The sequence below is a fragment of the Euprymna scolopes genome, chromosome 14 (assembly GCF_053919585.1).
Source record: "Euprymna scolopes isolate OS-2025 chromosome 14, ASM5391958v1, whole genome shotgun sequence".
NCBI lineage: Eukaryota > Metazoa > Mollusca > Cephalopoda > Sepiida > Sepiolidae > Euprymna > Euprymna scolopes.
Window position 1 is genome coordinate 110,895,924 of NC_136495.1, and position 21,939 is coordinate 110,917,862.

General features: G+C 35.5%; 1 protein-coding gene across 4 annotated transcripts in view; it reads right to left on the reverse strand.

Annotated features, from left to right (window-relative positions):
• LOC145293216 (nuclear factor NF-kappa-B p105 subunit-like) overlaps positions 1–21,939 on the reverse strand; it is a 204,977-nt gene that overhangs the window by 32,163 nt on the left and 150,875 nt on the right. For 2 of the 4 annotated variants that reach the window (XM_080139755.1, XM_080139753.1), the window contains exons 11-12: positions 4,424–4,486; positions 1,225–1,287 (exon numbers count right to left, since the gene is read on the reverse strand). In XM_080139755.1, coding sequence (XP_079995881.1) covers positions 1,225–1,287; positions 4,424–4,486 — 126 coding nt within the window. The remainder of the gene's footprint in view (positions 1–1,224; positions 1,288–4,423; positions 4,487–21,939) is intronic. The other 2 variants (XM_080139757.1, XM_080139756.1) reach the window with 1 other exon arrangement.

Here is a 21,939-nt window from a genome sequence, read left to right on the forward strand (position 1 = left end):
CGGAATCAGATATTTACAACAGAATTGTTAATTATATGGGAATTGATAATTATATGAGAAGTGTTAATTATATCGGAATTGGTAATTATATCGGAATCAGAACAAATATTGGAATCGACCTGCAAAAAATAACTGAGCAGCCCTGTAGAGGCACCTCAGGCAATAATAAACTAACTCTTCTCAGAGAGAGAAAGTAAAGCCTGGGAGGACCGAACAGATACATATCTTAGTCCAACAGCAAGAGTACCATTGTCAGGTACATCTGTATCATAATTCTATAATCTATATATCAATACGATAGCGTGTGTGTTATTTATTTTGTGTGTCATGCTTACATCTTTTTTTCTTTCGAGTGATTGTCGTTTTATTGTTATGACCTATTTCTTGTAATCAATAATTTTACCAAGAATTCTTCATAAGTTTTGGTTTCGATTACAGCTGATGGCATTTAAGTGATCTATTTTTTTATAAATAATTTTACCAAAAATTCTTCATAAGTTTTGATTTCGATTTAAATTATAGCTCCAAAAACTCAAGTTTATATATATATATATATATATTTTCCTTCATAAGTTTTGGTTTTTGTTTCGATTACAGCTGATGGCATTTAAGTGATCTATTTTTTTATAAATAATTTTACCAAAAATTCTTCATAAGTTTTGATTTCGATTTAAATTATAGCTCCAAAAACTCAAGTTTATATATATATATATATATATATATATATATATATATATATATATATATATATATATATATATATATATATATATATATATTTTTTTTTCATAAGTTTTGGTTTTGGTTTCGATTCAAGCTAATGCATCCAAGTCATATGGATATAATATAATTTTTTTAGTTTTGAAATAACAACTTTATGATATATAAGAATTGATAAAAAATTTGACTTTATAATAATATATACGAAATCTGCATAAATTAAAATATCATATTTAAGCATAATTTACAACCAGGCTACGCGGGGCGTCCCTGCTAGCTTAGATAAATACTTTTGCATTTTTAACAAAAGATATAATATCAGGGCGTCTCCATTTATGCTGAACATCTACAGAATGCCAACATCAATATATTACATATGAAAGAGTCCGCTGTGGAATTTCCACAGGTTCCATTAATGCAATATAATTTCAGAATATATTATTTTCATGGTATCAACTAAAATGTGACTTAAATCAGAGGAAAAGGGAGCATTTTAAGACTTACTGGAATCAAACAGAGGGTAAAATGGATCACTCTGATGACTTTTGTAGTTTGTATTGTTGGCTGCTGGAAAAAAAAAAAAAAATATTTGGTACATTTCTTTTATCAGAAGAGAATAAAAGTTTGTGTTAGGCATTTCAAAATATTGCTACTGATTTAATATCTAACTAGTGGGACCTGTGGAAATTCCACAGGGGACTCATCCATATGTAATATATTGATGTTGGCATTATGTAGATGTTCAGTGTAAATGGAGACTCTCTGATATTAATGTACGTCTTTTGTTAAAAGTGCAAAAGTATTATCTAAGCTAGCACAAATGCCTGGCAAAGCCCGGTCGTAAAGTATGATTAAATATTATATTTTAATTCTTGTAGATTTCGTATATATTATTACAGCGTTAATGTTCTTTCGATTTTTTTATATATTATAAAGTTGCGATTTCAAAAATAAAAAATATATCCATATGATTTGAGTGTATTAGTTTGAATCGAAACCGAAGTAAAAACTTATGAAAAAAATATGTGTATATATATAACTTGACTTCCTTCAGCCATAACTAAAACCAAAACTTATGAAGAATTCTTGGTAAAATTATTTATAAAAAAAGTAGATGACTTAAGTTCCATCAGCTATAATCGAAACCAAAACTTATGAAGAATTCTTGGTAAAATTATTTATGACAAGAAATGGAAGTCCATAACAATTAAACGACCCGGATGTAAGCATGACACAGAAAATAACACACACGCTATCGTATTAATATAATGATGTTATTAAATGTAGGTTGATGGAATTTAATTAGTGTTGGGATGATTATTTAGAATCGGAATTGGGAATCATAAAACTCAAAACTTTTAGGAGAATCAGAATCGGTATCGAAATCGGGAAAAAAAAGTGCATATTTTCCGACACTAAATTATTTTAATTGTTTAATAATTATTGAAATTGTTTTTTGTTTGCAATTAAAACAAAATTTTCAATTGCTGGTACTGCAATGAATCCTTTAAAATGATAAATATTTTAAGCAAACCAAATGGAACAAAAACAAAAAAAACCCACTCTTTTTAGAGTTTTAAAAGAAACAGAATCTGTAATTGTAGCGAAATCAAGAATTTAGAACAGAATCGATAATTGTATCGGAATTGGGAATAATATTGGAATTGTTCCATCATAATAAATATGGGTTTGAGTATTTCTTTAATTTCAGAAAGTATTATTTTTCTGCTATTAAGTAAAATGCATGTTAAATACTGCTCTCTCCCTTCTTATTTAAGACATGGCAACAAAAAAATGTAAAGAATACTCAAAGCTATCTTTACTAAAACCAAACGACCTACAATTAATAAAGTTAGGCATGAATGAAACCAGCAGCAACATTTTAAAATGATCAACGTAAGACAATTTTATTCTATGATTCTAATTTAAATTGTTAATGCCTTTCTTGGACCCGACTGGTGCATGTTCTTTGATGTCTAACAGACTTCATGTGCTGCTTTTTCAAAATTATCTTTTTCCTTTCTTTTGTTGATTTGTTTTTGTCACCCAAGGATGATCTGATAAAAAACAGAAAACGTTTGTGATACATAGAGAACTTATATTAATTTTTTTTTATTTTTTTATTTTGACACTAAAAAGATTGTTAGAAAAATCGAACAAATAAAAAAGGCCTAATCAAGCAGAAAAATTATGTTATGTTTAACAAGGTTTGTATATATATTTCCCCCAAACCTCTGGCCTTGATGAAGGGGAAACTGAAACTTGCTGCTATGGTTTCAAATGAGAAATATTTGGAATCAAGTCTCCCCTTACTGTTATTTCAACAGCACGGGAAGACTTGATTCCAAATATTTCTCATATGTTATATCTCCCCTCTTTTGGAAATAGGGTATGATTATGAATATCCCCAATATCAAATAATCCTTATACACTGTGAAATTTACTTTATGTATGAAAACCAAAGAGGGGAGATATAACATATAAGAAACATTTGGAATCAAGTCCCTCTTGCTGTTATTTCAGATCATTTGAAACGATAGCAGCAAGTTTTAGTCTTCCCTCCATCAAGGCCAGAGGTTTTGGGAAAATATTAGATATTTTGTAATTCATATGCAAAACTAGGAAAACTATTGACTATGATTGAAACGTTGGTAAAGGTGCAATATCTTTCCATCCTCAAAAAGGGTACTGACCTGAATTGTGTAGTGGGCTATGTGACATTTGTCTTTAAGGTCACATATTAAGGGGATCATCCATCATCCAGAGCCTATTTTTAGCACTTTTTTACAGCTATAAAATGTTATAAATGTACTTGTAGCCAAATTGAATATTGAAATGCTCATATCTTTGGTTCTCTGTGATGAATACTAATCTATGGTTAAAATTTTATGTCAATTGGTAAAAAAGAACCTATATTTTCAAACCAATAAAATTTGCCCAATTTGTCTACGTAAATATATAAAGTGTCATGTCAAACCAGTTTTAGTTTTGTTGCTTTGGGATGAATTTTGCTTAGGGTTTGTTTTGCTTGATTGTCTCCCCTGTGGCCTTGCGAGGCCCAAAAGTCCAAACAGACCCAGGCTTGGCTTCAAAAGGAGTGCTACTTCTCTCACTGCGCTACCCCTTCTATGACCTGAACCCGATGGACTATTTTTTTGGTCATATGTTGAGATCATCAACATGACCTCCTACAACACTAAAGCCAGCCTGATCGCCACCATCTGCCGAACTCTTATCGACGTTTGTGAAAAAAGTATGCTCCCAGTTCCAGACCTGAATCGAAGCAGTGATTGAGGCTGAAGGCAGCTACATTAAATAGATGTCAATCTACTACATAATCAAGTTACCTGAATTAATTTTTTCAATAAAAGTTTATAAAAAAAAAAAAAAAAAAAAAGCTGTAATTTTATTTTCTTTAGGACAAAAATTTATCGTTCCACCCTGTAGAGGGTTGATAGTGTCACACACACACAGAGTGCAACTGCTAGTTGCAGAATGTGTCAGAGTTTGTGTTTTTGGGGTTTTGTTTTTTAAATATTTTGAACTGATGCGTGCTTCCTGGACAGCCACCAATGTGAGAGATGATGACATGGCTAGAAGACTACGGAAACAACAGTCGGGTTGTCGATTGTGGAGCCTTTTTATTTAGTCGGGAGAGTTCTGTTAATAACTGTGTTTAGGAATAAAAGAATGGGAAACTTACCGGAATCAAACAGAGGGTAAGATGAATCACTCTGATGACTTTTGTAGTTTGTATTGTCGGCCGCTGAAACAAAATAAAAATATTTTATTGCATTTCTTCCATCAGAAGCGGACGCAAGTAGGAAATTAGACAAGAAAAATTAACAAACAAACATGTTAAAATATAAATTAATTACTTTAAATTTACCGCTAAAAACTCTAGCAAAACACACATGGAACCACCGAAGCAACACTATATTTCTATTCTCTTCTACTCTGAGGCATGGCCTCCTCCATAATACCAAAATGAAGGAAAAAAAAAAAAATCACGGACCAGACTTCCTACCCTGATTTTGCTAAAAGTAGCAAAATATTTGACTTACAACAACAACAAAAAAAAGTAAATAAAAATGATTTTATCATTTTTTCCGGCACTTCAAAGTTTTCAAATTTCTCATATAAATTTTATTCAAAATAAGTGTCTTTTTAAAAGTGTGTGACCATAAACACTTTTAAACCTATTCAAAACATATACAAAAAAATAGAAATATCCGAAGCCGGGCGTTATTCATTTTTAAACAATTCAACTGGGGAGAAAGGGTCAAGTTGAGTGGAGCCAGCGTGTATTGTGTGTGTATGTGTGGGGAGGGAGCCCCTATTACTTAAAATGTTGACAGAAAAGTTCATATACCGGGTGTTGCAGCAAAATCTGACACTTCACAAAATGTAAACAATCTACCAAAAGATGCCGAAGAGTGCGATGAAACCATGTATGGATAAAATTGCTGTCAGATGCTCCAGCAGAACTCCACTCCTGCACACAAGGCGAAAACAACCCAGGTGAAGCCACTCAATAATGTACCTCGCAATTAGTAGACAAACTTTTGGCCTCTCTCATTTTACTGCAATCCGATTGACCGTTTCTTCTGAGGTGAGATCGAGACCAAGACCAACAATCACGCCCACAACACAGCTGACTGATTAATGGCTGCCATCTTGGAGGTGTTTGATGCTAAATATTAGGAAATGGTCGCCAAAACATTCAATTTATTTCATGTCCATCTGGAGATGGTCATCTCTGCCAATATGGCTCTGTTCAGTCTTCTCTGGTTTAGGGTTAGTTCATTGTTAACTAGCATTTCAGCCCGGCATTGTCCGGGTGTTTGGAGATGTATGTTGAGCAAAAAAAAAAAAAAAAAAGCGGTCAATTTTTTTAACTTTGACCCCTATTATGACCCCCTTAACATTTACTGTTTGGGGCTCAAATCAAGTTATTAAGTTAGATCCATGTCCAAATACATTATATCTAAAATTTCAAGTGTTTAAACCCAAAATTGGCAGAAGAGTTTGGTAGAGTTCTCAAAAGTCAAATCGTTGAACTTTGACCCCTTAACAGCCAAATTTCTGGCCGAAAATGGATTACAAAGATTTTCCCACCATCTCAGTGCCCTGTATATCAAATTTCAAGTCTGTAGACTTAAAATTAACAGAGTTATTGCATAGGGAAATGTACACAGACATGTTAATTTTTATAGATATATAGATTGCTTGAAATGCCCTTACCAGGGAATGCTAATGGGTCCTCTTAGATATATTTTGTAGGTCAGAGTGCATTTATACACATGCGCTAGCTTCTCAAAACCACACCTAATGTTGTGTCTGATCTTCTGGTAAGAAGGTAGACAATATGTTGTATCATAGAATTTGTTAAAATTTTATGACTAACGAGGGTATGACGCCAAGATATGGACGATCTTATTTATAACTACGGTTAAGACAATCAACCAATGAGAAGTATCCAACCTCATTATAAAAATATCAAATTTTGGATTCAAGTCAGTTCGCTGCCAACCTTCATCTTGAACGACGGAACCACTGCTGAACGTGACTGCATTGATGCTTCTAATGCCGTCATCTTTATTCTAAAGAATTACTCAACACATCGTGACTACATTGATTCTTCACCGCCATCTTTGTTAAGAATTACTCAACACTCGAGATCGTGATTCTTCAACGATTTGGTTTACTACCACCATCGTTGTTCAACATAATGTTTCAACATTTAACAGAATTAAATAAGCATAACCTGTTTTGATGTTAATACAGTTAAGATATGTAATCTATCCTGTGTTACTCCGGCATGTTGAAAATTGTGATTTTGGTGAAGGTTTGTTAGTGCAGAAAGAGTTCAAGTGTTAATTTGCTGACGTATGTCAAACTCCGTAGCTGGGGTCAATGAGAGCACCTAAAATAGGTCGTTTGGGTACATGTGGACGAGAACGTGAAAAGAAAGAAAAAGAGAGAGAGAGAGAGCATGAAAGAAAGAGAGGAAGATATCTTTTCACTCGCATGTAAGTTGGTCTGGTTTCCAATTTTGGACGGAACAAACACGTCGAAATTGGTGCCAAAATAGGATAGAATTATATTTCTAGTTTATTCCATTTCTATTTATTTTAGGGGTAGACATTTTTTTGTCAACCAGTCATGTAATCACTTTCTTCCCTATTGGGTTCTTGAAAGGCTTATTTTTTTGCTAGGCTGTTTGGAGTCCAGAAGATTGAATGATGGTGATAGTGTTCATTTTAGACTTGATTTGCCTTGAAGTGATTCTACCTTCCGCTCTTCATTATGATTAGCTACTAACATCAAGTGGCTTTATGTTTTGTCTGGAGCATTAAAGCAGGGTTTTAAATGCTGACCTGTTAGGGATAAGGAATCTATCTTTTATCGAAAGAACTTCCCGACAGCAGTTACATAAAAGAATAATATTGTATGTAACTAAGTGTTGCTTAATAAATTGTTAGGTCTCTGCATATACAACTTTTTTTTTATTATTTCGTTTTTTTTTTTTTGTTTGTTTAAAGTTTTTGTGAGTAAAAACTTTGCAGATTCACTTTGGACAAAAGTTCCAAAAGTTTTTATTCAAATGGACAGGTTGATTTGTGATAAGACTATGTGCTCGCACCTCTTCCCCTTTCGCCAACCACTACTCCAACATTGCACGCTGTGGATTTCATCTCTTCTGGTCATGTCATCGTCTCTCACATTAGTGACTACCGAGGGGGTGCGCATGGGTTCACGAATATAAAAAAAATTAAATGAATACAAAAAACACAAACTGTGTGTGTGTGTGTGTGTGTATGTGTGTGTGTGTGTGTGTGTGTGCGTGCATGTGACACCATTGACCCCTTTTTTTTTATTTTATCTTTTTTATTCAATTTTCACTCCAAACAAGTAGGGGGCTACTATCGGGGATATAAGTTGCAGGGATATTATGAAGGGAGATGAGCAGCAAGATGTCTGTTCACATTACACTTGAACTTCTGCATGTCAGTACAGTTGGGAAAGCAGAATCCCGGAAGGGAGTTCCATAGTCTAGCAGTTCTGAGGAAGAAACTATTGGAGTAGAAGGCTTTCTTACATCTAGGGATCTCTACTGTGTAGGGGTAGGATAGCGGCGTCAGGTGTGTCAGCGGTATTTACGTCGAGGGGTTACAAGTGCTTTTAGTTTGTCAGAGCATTCACCATTAAAGTACTTGTAAAACAGGCAGAGGGATACAACATTTCGTTGATGTGACAGAGGCTGAAGCCTAGAAGACAGTTCAGGACCTATTAGGTTGGTGACTCTCTTTTGAACCTTGTCCAGGAGTGAGAGACAAGTAGCAGATGCACCAGCCCAAATGTGTCAACAGTGCTCCATACATGGGCGAATGGTGGCCTTATAGAGGTACAGGATACTTTCAGGTGTAAGTAACTTTCTAGCACAGTAGAGAGATCCCACCTTATCTGCAGCAGCTTTGGCAATACTCTCAATGTATTTTTTCCAATTCATGTTGAACGCCAAGGTCTATATTTACGTCTACCATTGAAGCTGTGCTCTTCAGTTGCCATCAGCTCATCTCGTATGGCTTCGAGATACCACCTGCGTTTAATTGTCCAACTCGCAACTGTTCTCAACTCTCACAGTTGCAAAGCTAAAACTGTCTTTAAATGTTACTAACCATCATAAACAGTCACAAAAACTGATTGCTATTACTAAACGTGACCGCAAACTAACTTTAACCATATTGATCTTTGTCTCAAGCATCGCCACACCTTGACCAACAATCTCACTTCAGCTCCCTTTTGTGTTTCTTCATGAACAACTATTATCTTTACATTAACCTTATTTCTTATAACTTTGTTCACTTGATAAACTTATTTGGTATTTTTTTTTTTTTTTACTTGTTATATTTTTTGTTTTTACTAACATTTGGGGGAGGGGTGGAGGTGTAACATCGATAGTATTACACATTTCCAAATGTCACATTTTTGCTCACAACTGTGTGTACAAAGCATTATTACGCCTGTGTCATTGCTGTACACCCAGGTCCTTGCTCGTCTGTAGATACTATTACTTGGATGCTGAGATTTAGTTCTTAAAGGTTTTTGTTTTACTTGGGAGTCACCATTTATCAAGGCCCAAAGTCCACTCAAGGATAAGGGTTAATTAATGTAAGGTGGCAGTGTAGTAATCGTTAATGGTGTAAATTGGATAGAATTGGACTATTTATGGGGACGGCTTCACAGGAACTTGTTTACATTGGATTAGAAGACTACCATGTTGTATTCAACCGGGAACCAAGACAGCGGGCAGTTCTGGGAAAGAAGCTTTGTTCAGAGAATCTGTGTTTAGAGTTAGGTACAGACAGAGAGTGGTGGAAATCGTATATAGTGGTTGTAGCTAGTCGAGTGTTTTTTTTTGGGGGGGGGGAGTTTGACAAAAGGGGACCATAGATTGGAGTTCAGTCGAACATCGGCCACGAAAATAATGATAGAGCAGAGACAGACTCATAAAGTCTCTGCTGTGGAAAAGAAGTTGCAGGGGAAAAAAGGGCATCACCTACTAGTTTTCAAACAGTTACAAAAAGCATATAGAAACAGATTAGTTTCATACCGGAAAGACAGAGGAAGAAACCTAGTTACACTAAGGATGACACCAAGGATACATCTTTCTTGCTTGAAATTTCGTCAGTCAAAAACACAGAAAATTTCTGTCCCAAAATTACATGGTTTCATAGACCTTCATCATCTCTGACAAGGTGTACCTTAAACTTATCTATTCAAACAATGAACCCTGTTATTTGAAAACAATGTTTCCATTGAAAAATATTTTTATATATTCTCAAAATTTTTGTTCTCCGAGAGTCCAGCATATAAAATAAAACAAAAAAAAAAACAAATGTTTGTCGTAATATTAATTCTAGGCGTCTTACTTCTCTAAGAATGGGTGGACTTTTTACTTATGTTTTTATCAGGGAACATAATTGTATTACATTTCTTAATTATGATTACAATTCTTCTAAAAACTAAAATACATATTAGAAGTGAAACGACATAAATGTGTAGAGGTTGTTGGTAAGTTTGAAATGCTTGTTGGAGATGTCCATTTTGAATTAGCATCTATATTAGTTCGTTTAGCTTCTCTAGAGATGAAGAAGAGAAAACGGTCATCAGAATTCCAATTAAAAAGACATATTTTCTCCACAATTTATATCAACTTCATTTAATAGTTTCATAAAAACATGGGGAAATGACGGTGGTCAAGTGATAAACGATACAGACTGACGACCTGGGTGTTCCAAGTTCAAATCCAGTTCATTCCACAAAAATCACCTTCACGTGATCCCTCCAGTAAGTACCTGTCTTTCTAGAAATAATTCTGACTAGAAAAATATCGGAGAAACCAATGCCAACAATAAAATCTTTGGATTCATACGATATGACGATGATCAGCATGGAAACACAAGAATATAAGGCAAGTTGGCTGGGCTGGTGTGTATTACAGAAAAGAGATTGAGGCCAGATATAGTGTCTTGAATAAAAATTTATATCTGGCCTTCCAAGTCATAGCAATATGGTGTTTTGTCACAGCAGATCTGACAACAAAAGGTGCTAATTTTTTTTTTTTTTTTACACAGTGGTCACCACTTATCAAGGCCCGGAAGCCACTCAGGGATAAGGGTTATTGCATGTACAGTACGTTAGTGTAGAGATTTAATAAAGTGTCTACTTAAGGGGGTGGTTCATTAGGAATTTGTTTACATTGGACTTGAAGACATCCAGGTTGTAGTCAGGTGGGAAGCAGGCAGACAGAACAGAGTTCCACAGGCGTGCAGTTCTAAGAAAGAAACTTTGTTCATGGAATCTACGTTTTGATTTAGGCACAGATAAAGAGTGGGGGAAATTTTTGACAGTGGTTTCAGCTAGACGGGTGTTTTTCGTAAAAGATTGGCGAGGGGGGACCAGAGATTGGAGCTCATACGAGCACTTGCCATGGAAATAATGATAAAACAAAGATAGACTCGCAACATCTCTTCTGTGGGAGAGAGGTTGCAGGGAAGAGAAAAGGGCACCCCCACTAAACCACGAAGTCTATTTTGTATTCTGTCAAGGCAGAATAGGCTGTTTTTAGCAGCTCCTGCCCAGATATGGCAGCAGTATTCCATCCTTGGACGTACTTGGCTTTTATATAGATAGAGAATTGCATCAGTAGTGAGATATCTTCTGGAGCGGTAGAAGGATCCCACCATCTTTCCAGCGACCTTGGGAACAGACTTGATGTACGTGTTTCATTTCAGATCAGGAGTAAAGGTCAAGCCCAGAAGCTTGTCAAAACATAGGGCTTCTCCTAGACGAGAGCCATCCATTTCAATTGATGCCAGATGGGTATCAGAGCGTTGGTGATGTAAGGAGTTTGGTTTTAGATGCATTAAAAGGTAACCAGCCACGTCTTCCCCCACTGAACCACATGCTCGAGATCAGCAAACAAATTCCTGATGAACCGCCCCCCTAAGTAATGACACCTTATCAATTCTCCAATAATATTGCTACACTATCCCATTGATTACTGTACACACAATAACCCTTATCCCCGAGTGGCCATTGGGCCTTGATAAGTGGTGAATTCAATGTAAAAAAAAAAAAAAAAAGAAAAAAAAGAGAATCAGAGAGATCTTTGTCATTTACAGCTGTAGATGGTCGTGTCATCAGCATAGATGTCAACGAATGATTTAAGTATGTGTTTAGGGAGATCATTGATGTAGATCAGGAAGAGAGTTGGGCCCAGGATGAACCCTTGAGGGACTCCAGCATTAATACTGCAGGCCTCTGATTTTTGTCCATCGACCACTACTCATAAGAGTAGTGGTCGATGGACAAAATGATGAGCCTATTAGAGAGAAATGATTTAATTATTGAGAAAACATTTCCAGTTATATCGTAGCAGGAAATCTTGTGAAGTAGGCCTTTATGCCATACCTTGTCGAAAGCCTTTGATATGTCAAGAGCAATTGCCCTAGAAAAGAAGCCTTTGTCGAGAGATTCACTAATCCTATGAGATATAACCGTTAGCACATCTGCGGTAGATCTTGCAGAGCGGAAACCATATTGCGTGTCACTAAGAAGGTTATTTCTGCTGAGGTGGTTGACTATTTCTCTATTTAATATGGATTCCAGCAACTTACTCATGACACACAGGAGACTTATTGGTCTGTACTGAGAGGGAGATGACTTATCACCTGAATTCTTAAATACAGGGCATACTGATGAGTTTTTCCAGGGTGTTGGAAAGCACTTCTCCTTAAGGCAACGCTTAAACAGTTTTGTAAGTATGGGGGCAAGTTCTGGTTGTAATTTTTTTAACACTATATAATTAGAATACTGTCAGGACCAGTTGCTTTACTGGAGTCAAGGTTCTTGATTAGCTTGGCGACCTCACGCACAGATATTTGTATGTTGCATAGCGTGTTGTCTGTTAGAGGAGGGAATACAGGGAGTTGATGGCCTTCGTCGCACAGGGTAGAATTTGCCGCAAAGTTCTTGGCAAATAGTTTGGCCTTGTCTGATGCTGACGAGATGACATCTGGTCCATTGATAATGGTTGGGATAGAACGCACGTTTCTGTTCAGGATCCTATTTGTTATTTGCCAAAACTGGTGGGAACCAAGCCGCTGATTAGCTACTTTGGATTTAACGGACTGAGCATATAGCTCTCTTGCATTTTTTATTACTCTTTTACAGTGGTTGCTGGCGATCCTGAAAGCAGCTTTAGTCTCAGTGCATCTATTACGTTGGTAGCTATGGAAAAAGTGATTTCTGTGCACGATGGCAACAGCACATTCTGGGAAGAACCATGGCTGGCTGTTAGGTTTTTGTTGAAATTTTTTAGATCATATGAATCGGTCGATGCCTACAATTAACCATTCGGTCAGATCTGATACTATAGAGGACACATCCTTTTTAAACGTGGAATGCAGAGGTAGATCAGATATGAATGTACAGAAGCTATAGGCTGGGTGGAAGCAAATGAGGAAACGCAGATATATGCAGAAGTATTCTAATTGTCTAAAGTACTTCTATGCAACCGAACAACACATTAATCACTACACAAGAAGTTGCATGTAAATACAAAGAAAGATTTCAATCATGTAATTGCTTCACATATCAACTTGTCTTCCTGTGCAATATAAGTGGTTTTAGGTTCGTTTGTTTTTTTAATAACCTTTACAATGAAAAGAAAAAAAGATAACAATCACAAAAGGAAATACTATTTAATTTATTTTTAATTAATTTATTTGTTAACAATATTTTTTTCAGGTAAGAATTATGAAAAAAATATTTCATTTAATTGTTTATTATTAACTATATTCTTTTGGACATTAAATTACGAGATACAGGTTTGGATAATAGTGCAATACAGTTAAATACCCCCTCCCCATATATATATATATATATGTGTGTGTGTGTGTGTGTGCATGTATGAGTGTTGTGCTAATATATCTATAATATAAAGCTGAATGTGTGTGTGTGTGGTCACGAATAGGCTCCTATGTGATTGACTATTTTAAAAAACTGATTACATATAATGATAGAAGATATTGAGACACAGGAATGGGTATGTTTGATCTGGCAGAATGGTGGTTCATTAAAATTGTGGGGTCTGCGTTCGCGCATGGTCCACAAAGTATGGAAATAAAAAATTAAAAAAAAAAGTGTTTACAAGTGTTTTTAATATAGATGCCCATAAGAATACTTTGATAAGTATGTTTTAACTTAAATAGGGATGGTATAATAAAATTGTGGGGTCTGCGTTCACGCCTGGCCTCCATAGAATGGAAATAGGCACAAACTTTAATAAAGACTTTTCATATCTATCTGCGTAAGTATACTTTGATAATTATGTTTCAGTTTGAAGAAATATGGTATAATAAAATTATGGGGGTGTTCGTTCGCGCCTGACCTCCATAGAATGGAAATATGTCACAAAGTTTAACAAGGATTTTTAATATAGATCTACAGAATATTGTGATAAGTGTTTCAGTGTGAACAGGTATGGTATAATAAATTATGGGGTTTATCTATTTTATTTTTACTTTCATCATACTTTGCTTTGGTTTTGATACCCCCAAATTCGAAGCTATCTCTTTATAACCCTTCTTTTTCATAACCTATCATACTTTAATAAATCAGAGTCCATTTTCTGTAGGCTGTTTTTGAACCCAGTCAACGATGAGTACTTTTGCTAGTATATATATATATATATATATATATATATATATATATATATATATATATATATATGTATAAAGGCAATATTCTGATTTCTGGTCGTTGAATACTCTCATGATTGTTTACCATGTATGCTTTCTGATTTGTCATTTTATTTCCCTCAATTCTTGTGTTAATTGTTGGTGGCCTTAAAGGTAGAATGCTAGTCTATAAAATCAAGTATAATTTTGTGACTGGGTGCAAATCTCCTGACCAGCAGTAATTATCACATCCTACATTGATGATTGTGTAAATATGCAACATTAGTATTGGTAGATATAAAAATAACTAGTGAGACCTGTGGAAATTCCACAAGGGACTATATACTACATATGAACATGTAATATATTGAAGTTGGCATTCTGTAGATATTCAGTGTAAATCGAGACAGTGATATTATTGTAACTCTTTTATTAAAACTGCAAAAGTGTTTATCTAAGCTAGCAGGGATGCCCAGCGTAACTCAATTGTAAAGTATACTAAAATATATTTTAATTCTTGCAGGTTTTGTGTATATTATTATAGAGTTAATGTTCTATCGATTTTTTTATATTATAAAATTGCTATTTCAAAAATAAAAAATATATCTATATGACTTGGATGAATCTGCTTGAATCGAAACCGAAACCAAAACCAAAACTTGTGAAAAAAAAAAAAAAAATATATATATATATATATATATATATATATATAACTTGAGTTCCTTCAGCTGTAATCGAAACCAAAACTTATGAAGAATTCTTGATAAAATTATTATAAAAAAAAAAAAGATGATTTAAGTGCCATCAGCTATAATCAAAACTGAAACCAAAACTTATGAAGAATTCTTGGTAAAATTATTTATAAAAAAAATAAATGACTTAAGTGTCATGAGCTATAATTGAAATCGAAAACAAAACTTATGAAGAATTCTTGGTAAAATTATTTATTACAAGAAATGGAAGTCCATAACGATTAAACGACAGTCACTTGGATGTAAGTGTGACACACAAAATAAATAACACACACACTATCCTATTAATATATACTGTATATTTCGGCATATAAGATGACCCTTAAAGTTAAAGAATCATCTTTAAAAACCAATATTTCATAAGATACAATCTCTAGCCTAGGTTAAACGAACATGGTTTTGTGATTTAGCAGTCATCTTATACAATCAATTTATGATAAATTTATGAAAATTTGATCCAATTTTGTCCCTCATCTTATCTGAGGGTCGCCTTATATGCAGTAGATATTTATTACATATGAAAGAGTATAAGAAGGCTATAGCAATGCAGGGAACCAGCTGTTGTATTGGCGTAAAGTATGGACAAAAATGGACAATACAACAGCCAGTTCTCTGCATTGTTATAGCCTTCTTATACTCTTTCATATCTATTTATCAGCAACGCTTCAAGCAAATTACCTTTCTCTATTAATATTTGTTAATTTTTATTAATATATTTATATTAGTAATGGGACGATTTTTCTGATTCCAATACAATTACCAATTCTGTGCTAAATTCCTGATTCCGATACAATTACCGATTCCGATTCTTTATAAATCCCTATAAGATTATTATTTCTTCCGATTTTCATAAAAACGCATGTTAAATATGCAGATATTTTCCTAGACGTCAAAATACACCTGTGGAAGATGATCTATCGATTTTAGCTTTACTGTTATTTTAAAATCAATAAATATTTAGTATTTTATCATTATTACCAGCAATGGAAGATTTTGGTTTAAACAAAATCAAATAAATAAAGGCAATTGAAAGAATCGTTTTGGCATCGGAAAAGTGGCATCAATTTTCCCCGATTCCGATACCTCCGATTCATCGACCCAGCACTAATATATATATATATATATATATATCAGAATTTAGGAATTTAAAATTTGTGATTTGAAAAAGGTAAATTTCAAATATAGAAATTTTATTGTATGCAAGACAAATAATACAGTATAATAAAATATATTTCCTACAGAAATATATTTTATTATACTGTATTCTTTGTCTTACATCTATTTGCCTCAAATTCAGTAGTAAAAGTCTACATGTTAACAATATCTATATAAAAGCCAAGTACGTCCAAGGATGGAATACTGCTGCCATATCTGGGCAGGAGCTGCTAAAAACAGCCTATCCTGCCTTGACAGAGTACAAAATAGACTTTGTGGCTTAATGGGGGATGCCCTTTTCTCTTCCCTGCAACCTCTCTCCCACAGAAGAGACGTTGCAAGCCTATCCTTGTTTTATCATTATTCCCATGGCAGGTGCTCGTCTGAGCTCAAATCTCTGGTCCCCCCTCGCCAATCCTTCACAAAAAACACCCGTCTAGCTGAATCCACTGCCAAAAATTTCCCCCACTCTTTATCTGTGCCGAAATCAAAACGTGGATTCCATGAACAAAGTTTCTTTCTTAGAACTGCACGCCTGTGGAACTCTGTTCCGTCTGCCTGCTTTCCATCTGACTACAACTTGGATATCTTCAAGTCCAGCGTTAACAAATTCCTAATGAACCGCATCCTTAAGTAAACAATTCATCAAATCTCCGCACTAACGTACTGTACTTGCAATAACCCTTATCCCTGAGTGGCTTCTGGGCCTTGATAAGTGGTGACCACCGTGTAAAAAAAAAAAAAAAAAAAACACGTCATGCCTGTTATTTGATAATATGGTTTAGACGATGCATGTCTCTTCGATAAATTTTCACTAGCAAGAAAAAGAGGGAGTTAACTTGTCTCCCTTTCCAATATAATTAATATTGGTATCATTTATGATAACATAATTTGCAAATAAATCGACATTAGAAAATCTCTTAATCAGCCGATTAATTTGTAATCGGCTGATTATCAAAGGCCAATTAATCGGTAAGTGGATAATTGGATAATTGGTACATCCCTAATATATATATATATATACATATATATATATATATATATATATATTAAAGGAGATTGGGTTGTGAAGTGGATAAGTAACTATTTTTTTAATAAAATTTTCATATGCAAAAATCAGTAAATATATAAATATTAATAAAATCCAAGATGGTGGAAAATTATATTAGTTTCATATTTAATGATTTTTTAAATTTTTTTTTTTTTTAATGGAGGTCACCACTTATCAAGGCCCGGAAGCCACTCGGAGATAAGGGTTATATGCAAAATGCCTATACTTATTTACCAGCAATGCTTGAAAATAATACCATTCCTTAAAATTAAAAAGAAATTTATACTTACCAGAAATAACTTTTATCAAATGCATTTCAATTTAATTTTCTACCGACCTGTATACTTTTAATTTTCTAAAACAAAAAATAAAGAAAAATCTGTATACGTGTAATTCCTTATGTTATCAATGGTGACCATTTCTGTAAGTGTAAGCACGCACAAATTTTTGCCGCAAACAAGTAGTTTTCCAAATATTAAACAATGTAATTCCTTATGCTATCAGTGGTGGCAGACATAAAGAATTACATTGTTTAATATCCAGAAAAATACTTTTTTGCAGCAAAAATATGTGCGCTTGCACATATAGAAATGGTCACCATGATAACATAAGGAATTACATATATCTGTGTACAGATTTTTCTTTATTTTTGTTCTTCAATTTCCTTGTGTCTTTATTGAAAGATGAAAGCAGAAAAAAAAAAAAAAAAAAATGCTCCCCCCCCTCACTAGGTGGCCAGAAAGTGGGTGCCCATTTTAAGTTAAATTTATAAAGAAAAGTGATCACCTATTTTTTTTGAAAAAGTAATTTCTTCATATCATGAAAACTATTTCTCTGCGACGGAAACGGTGAGAAGATTTGTTTTCAGCACAAAATCTACAAGAAAAATATATTTTCGTCTTCTAGGGTGAGATGGGCTTTACCTATTTGCTTTGCATTTCGTTTTTATTAATAAAATTTTATTTTTATAAAAAACAACAAAAAAAACTTCTTTTTTTTATTTATAAAAAGTACGATTGTTGAACTTTATTCTTTCGATTGCGTTGGTGCATGCAAAAAAAAAAATAAAAATAAAAAAAGAAACGAAATTTAAATTTCCATTCCACTTTTAAAACAACCTCAAAACAGAACGCTGTCGACAGTGAAAACAATAGGGAATTTTCTGCACACGAAAAATTGAATGCGCGCGCATGAAAACAAATATAGCAACCAGTGAAAACAATATGGAATACATTAGATAATAAAGATCTTAATATCATTGCCCTCAGATTATTAAATGAAAATCATTAATATAAGAGGAGTGTGCATGTTTTAGAAAATGGTTCTAATATGAGGGATCGATTTACTATAACGTTGCATTAAGAAACAGAGCACCTGTTACAAAGATTGAATTTTCTTTTTTATATAATATGGTACACTAGTGTCCAATCGATAATAATACATTGAAAAAAAAAATGAAAAAGCAATATTTAACGGTGAGACCTTGTCAAGGCAAATAGATGGAGAGTAGATAATGCAGTGGATGTGTTATCGGCAGCTCCAGTAACTCTCGCTTCTCCTTTTTTGTCCCTCAGTCCTCATTTCTAATGGGTGATGTTTCTGACAAAGGGTGAAGAAAAAGATGCTTCCCAGGTCGGTAGTACCTCGTGAACAGTAGTATGAGATGTTGGAAATTTTCTGTCTCTATGTCTATCCTTGCGGCCATGTCACTAGTAAGGGTGCTGGAGGTAAACGTTTTCATCTGGGCTGACGTTAACCGCATGATAATCAGGGACCCGAACCTTGGAATAACCACTAAGGAGGCTGTCCTATCAGCAGGTGCAAAGTACTGGGGCTGCTGAATTGCCATTTGGTGAATGGATTCTGGACCATGCATTAGTCTCTGGTGGGGCCTCTCGATGCCATACTAGTGGGTAATTGTTACGGCTTTACCTTATCATGTGCTACAAAAAAAAAAAATTCCCGTCTTTCCTCTCTTACTTTCCCTCTCTGTTCGGCTCTAACCAAGTATGCTGACCTGTTCCACAAATCCCAAAATCCTCAACATGAAATATCTAAAAAAAGAAAACATGAATAAACCTAGAATCCCATCCTCCAACGTAGACCCCTACTACCACGTCTCCTTCTCCAACATCAGGGGTCTACGTTCTAACCTTCCAGAGGTTGAAACCCAATTACAGGAGACGAAACCTGACATATTCTTTCTAAGTGAAACTGGAATAGGGCCGCCCACCACCCTAGATGAGTTCATAATTAGAGGATACTGTAACTTAACATCTAAATCTGACCCCCAAGATCACCACGGACATGGAATATGTGCCTACATTAAAGATGGCTTCCCGTGTGGTAGGAATATCTCTAGAGAACACCCTAATCTACCTTATATGTGCTTCCGGATTGCACTTGCCTACACCACCGCATTTATATTTGCCCTCTATCACCCCCACAACAGCGGAGTTACTGTCTTTAAGAGTATATCAGAGAAAATTGACCACTTCCTGTCTGCTCATCCCTCGGCTAACATTCACATTTGCGATGACTTCAATGTCCATAATGTGGAATGGCTGACCCACTCAAATAAGACTGATGATGAGGGAAGGTTCTGTCATGATTTTGCCATTGCCTATGACCTCACTCAGATTGTTCGCGAGTCCACCCGTGTGCCCGATACTACCAGTCAGTACGCAAGCCTTCTAGACCTTTTTCTATCCACTTCCCCTGAGCTATGCTCATGTTCCGTTCTATCTCCTCTGGGATCCTCCGACCACTACGTTGTATCAGTTAAGATAAAAATGAAATATAATAAATCTACAGATGTACCTCTCCACCGTACTGTATACCGACACTCTATGGCGGACTGGGATAGCTTCCGTACATTCATATCTGATCTATCTCTGCATTCCATGTTTAAAAAGGATGTGTCCTCTATAGTATCAGACCTGACCAAATGGTTACTTGTAGGCATAGACCGATTCATACAATCCAAAAAATTCCAACAAAAACCTAACAGCCAGCCATGGTTCTCCCCTGAATGTGCTGCTGCCATTGCACACAGGAATCACTTTTTCCATAGCTACCAACGTAATAGATGCACTGAAACTAAATCTGCTTTCAGGACTGCCAGCAACCACTGTAAAAGAGTAATAAAAAATGCAAGAGAACTATATGCTCAATCTGTTAAATCCAAAGTAGCTGAGCAGCGGCTTGGTTCCCACTAGTTCTGGCAAATAGCAAATAGGATCCTGAACAGAAACGTGCGTTCTATCCCAACCATTATCAATGGACCAGAGGTCATCTCGACAGCATCAGACAAGGCCAAACTATTTGCCAAGAACTTTGCGGCAAATTCTACCCTGTGCGACGAAGGCCATCAACTCCCTGTATTCCCTCCTCTAACAGACAACACGCTATGCAACATACAAATATCTGTGCGTGAGGTCGCCAAGCTAATCAAGAACCTTGACTCCAGTAAAGCAACTGGTCCTGACAGTATTCCAATTATATAGTGTTAAAAAAATTACAACCAGAACTTGCCCCCATACTTACAAAACTGTTTAAGCGTTGCCTTAAGGAGAAGTGCTTTCCAACACCCTGGAAAACCTCATCAGTATTCCCTGTATTTAAGAATTCAGGTGATAAGTCATCTCCCTCTCAGTACAGACCAATAAGTCTCCTGTGTGTCATGAGTAAGTTGCTGGAATCCATATTAAATAGAGAAATAGTCAACCACCTCAGCAGAAATAACCTTCTTAGTGACACGCAATATGGTTTCCGTTCTGCAAGATCTACCGCAGATGTGCTAACGGTTATATCTCATAGGATTAGTGAATCTCTCGACAAAGGCTTCATTTCTAGGGCAATTGCTCTTGACATATCAAAGGCTTTCGACAAGGTATGGCATAAAGGCCTACTTCACAAGATTTCCTGCTACGATATAACTGGAAATGTTTTCTCAATAATTAAATCACTTCTCTCTGATAGGCTCATCATTTTGTCCATCGACCACTACTCTTATGAGTAGTGGTCGATGGACAAAAATCAGAGGCCTGCAGTATTAATGCTGGAGTCCCTCAAGGGTCCATCCTGGGTCCAACTCTCTTCCTGATCTACATCAATGATCTCCCAAAACACATACTAAAATCTTTCGTTGACATCTATGCTGATGACATGACTATCTATGGCAACACATCAAAAGCCGTAAATGACAAAGTTCTCTCTGATTCTCTCTCCTCTGAACTTGAGCGCGTGGTACAGTTGGGGAAGAGATGGCTGGTTACCTTTAATGCATCTAAGACCAAGCACCTATCTCTACATCATAAACACTGATCCACATCTGGCATCAATTGAAATGGATGGCTCTCGTCTAGGGGAGGCCCCATGTTTTGATAAGCTACTGGGTTGGACCTTTACTCCTGATCTTAAATGGAACACATACATCAAATCTGTTGCCAAGGTAGCTGGGAAAATGGTGGGATCCTTCTACCACTCCAGAAGATATCTCACTAATGACGCAATTCACTATCTATATAAAAGCCAAGTAGGTCCAAGGATTGACTACTGCTGCCACATCTGGGCAGGAGCTGCTAAAAACAGCCTATCCTGCCTTGACAGAATACAAAATAGACTTTGTGGCTTGGTGGGGGATGCCCTTTTCTCTTCCCTGCAACCTCTTTCCCACAGAAGAGACGTAGCAAGCCTATCTTTGTTCTATCGTTATTTCCATGGCAAGTGCTCGTCTGAGCTCCATTCTCTGGTCCCCCCTCGCCAATCTTTTTCAAAAAACACCCGACTAGCTGAAACCACCATCAATAATTTTCCCCATTACTTATCCGTGCCTAAATCAAAATGTAGATTTCCATGAACAAAGCTTCTTTCTTAGAACTGCACGCCTGTGGAACTCTGTTCCGCTTGCCTGTTTCCCTCCCGACTTCAACCTGGATGTCTTCAAGTCCAACACAAACAAATTCCTGTTGAACCGCCCCCTTAAGTAATGACACTTTATCAATTCTCC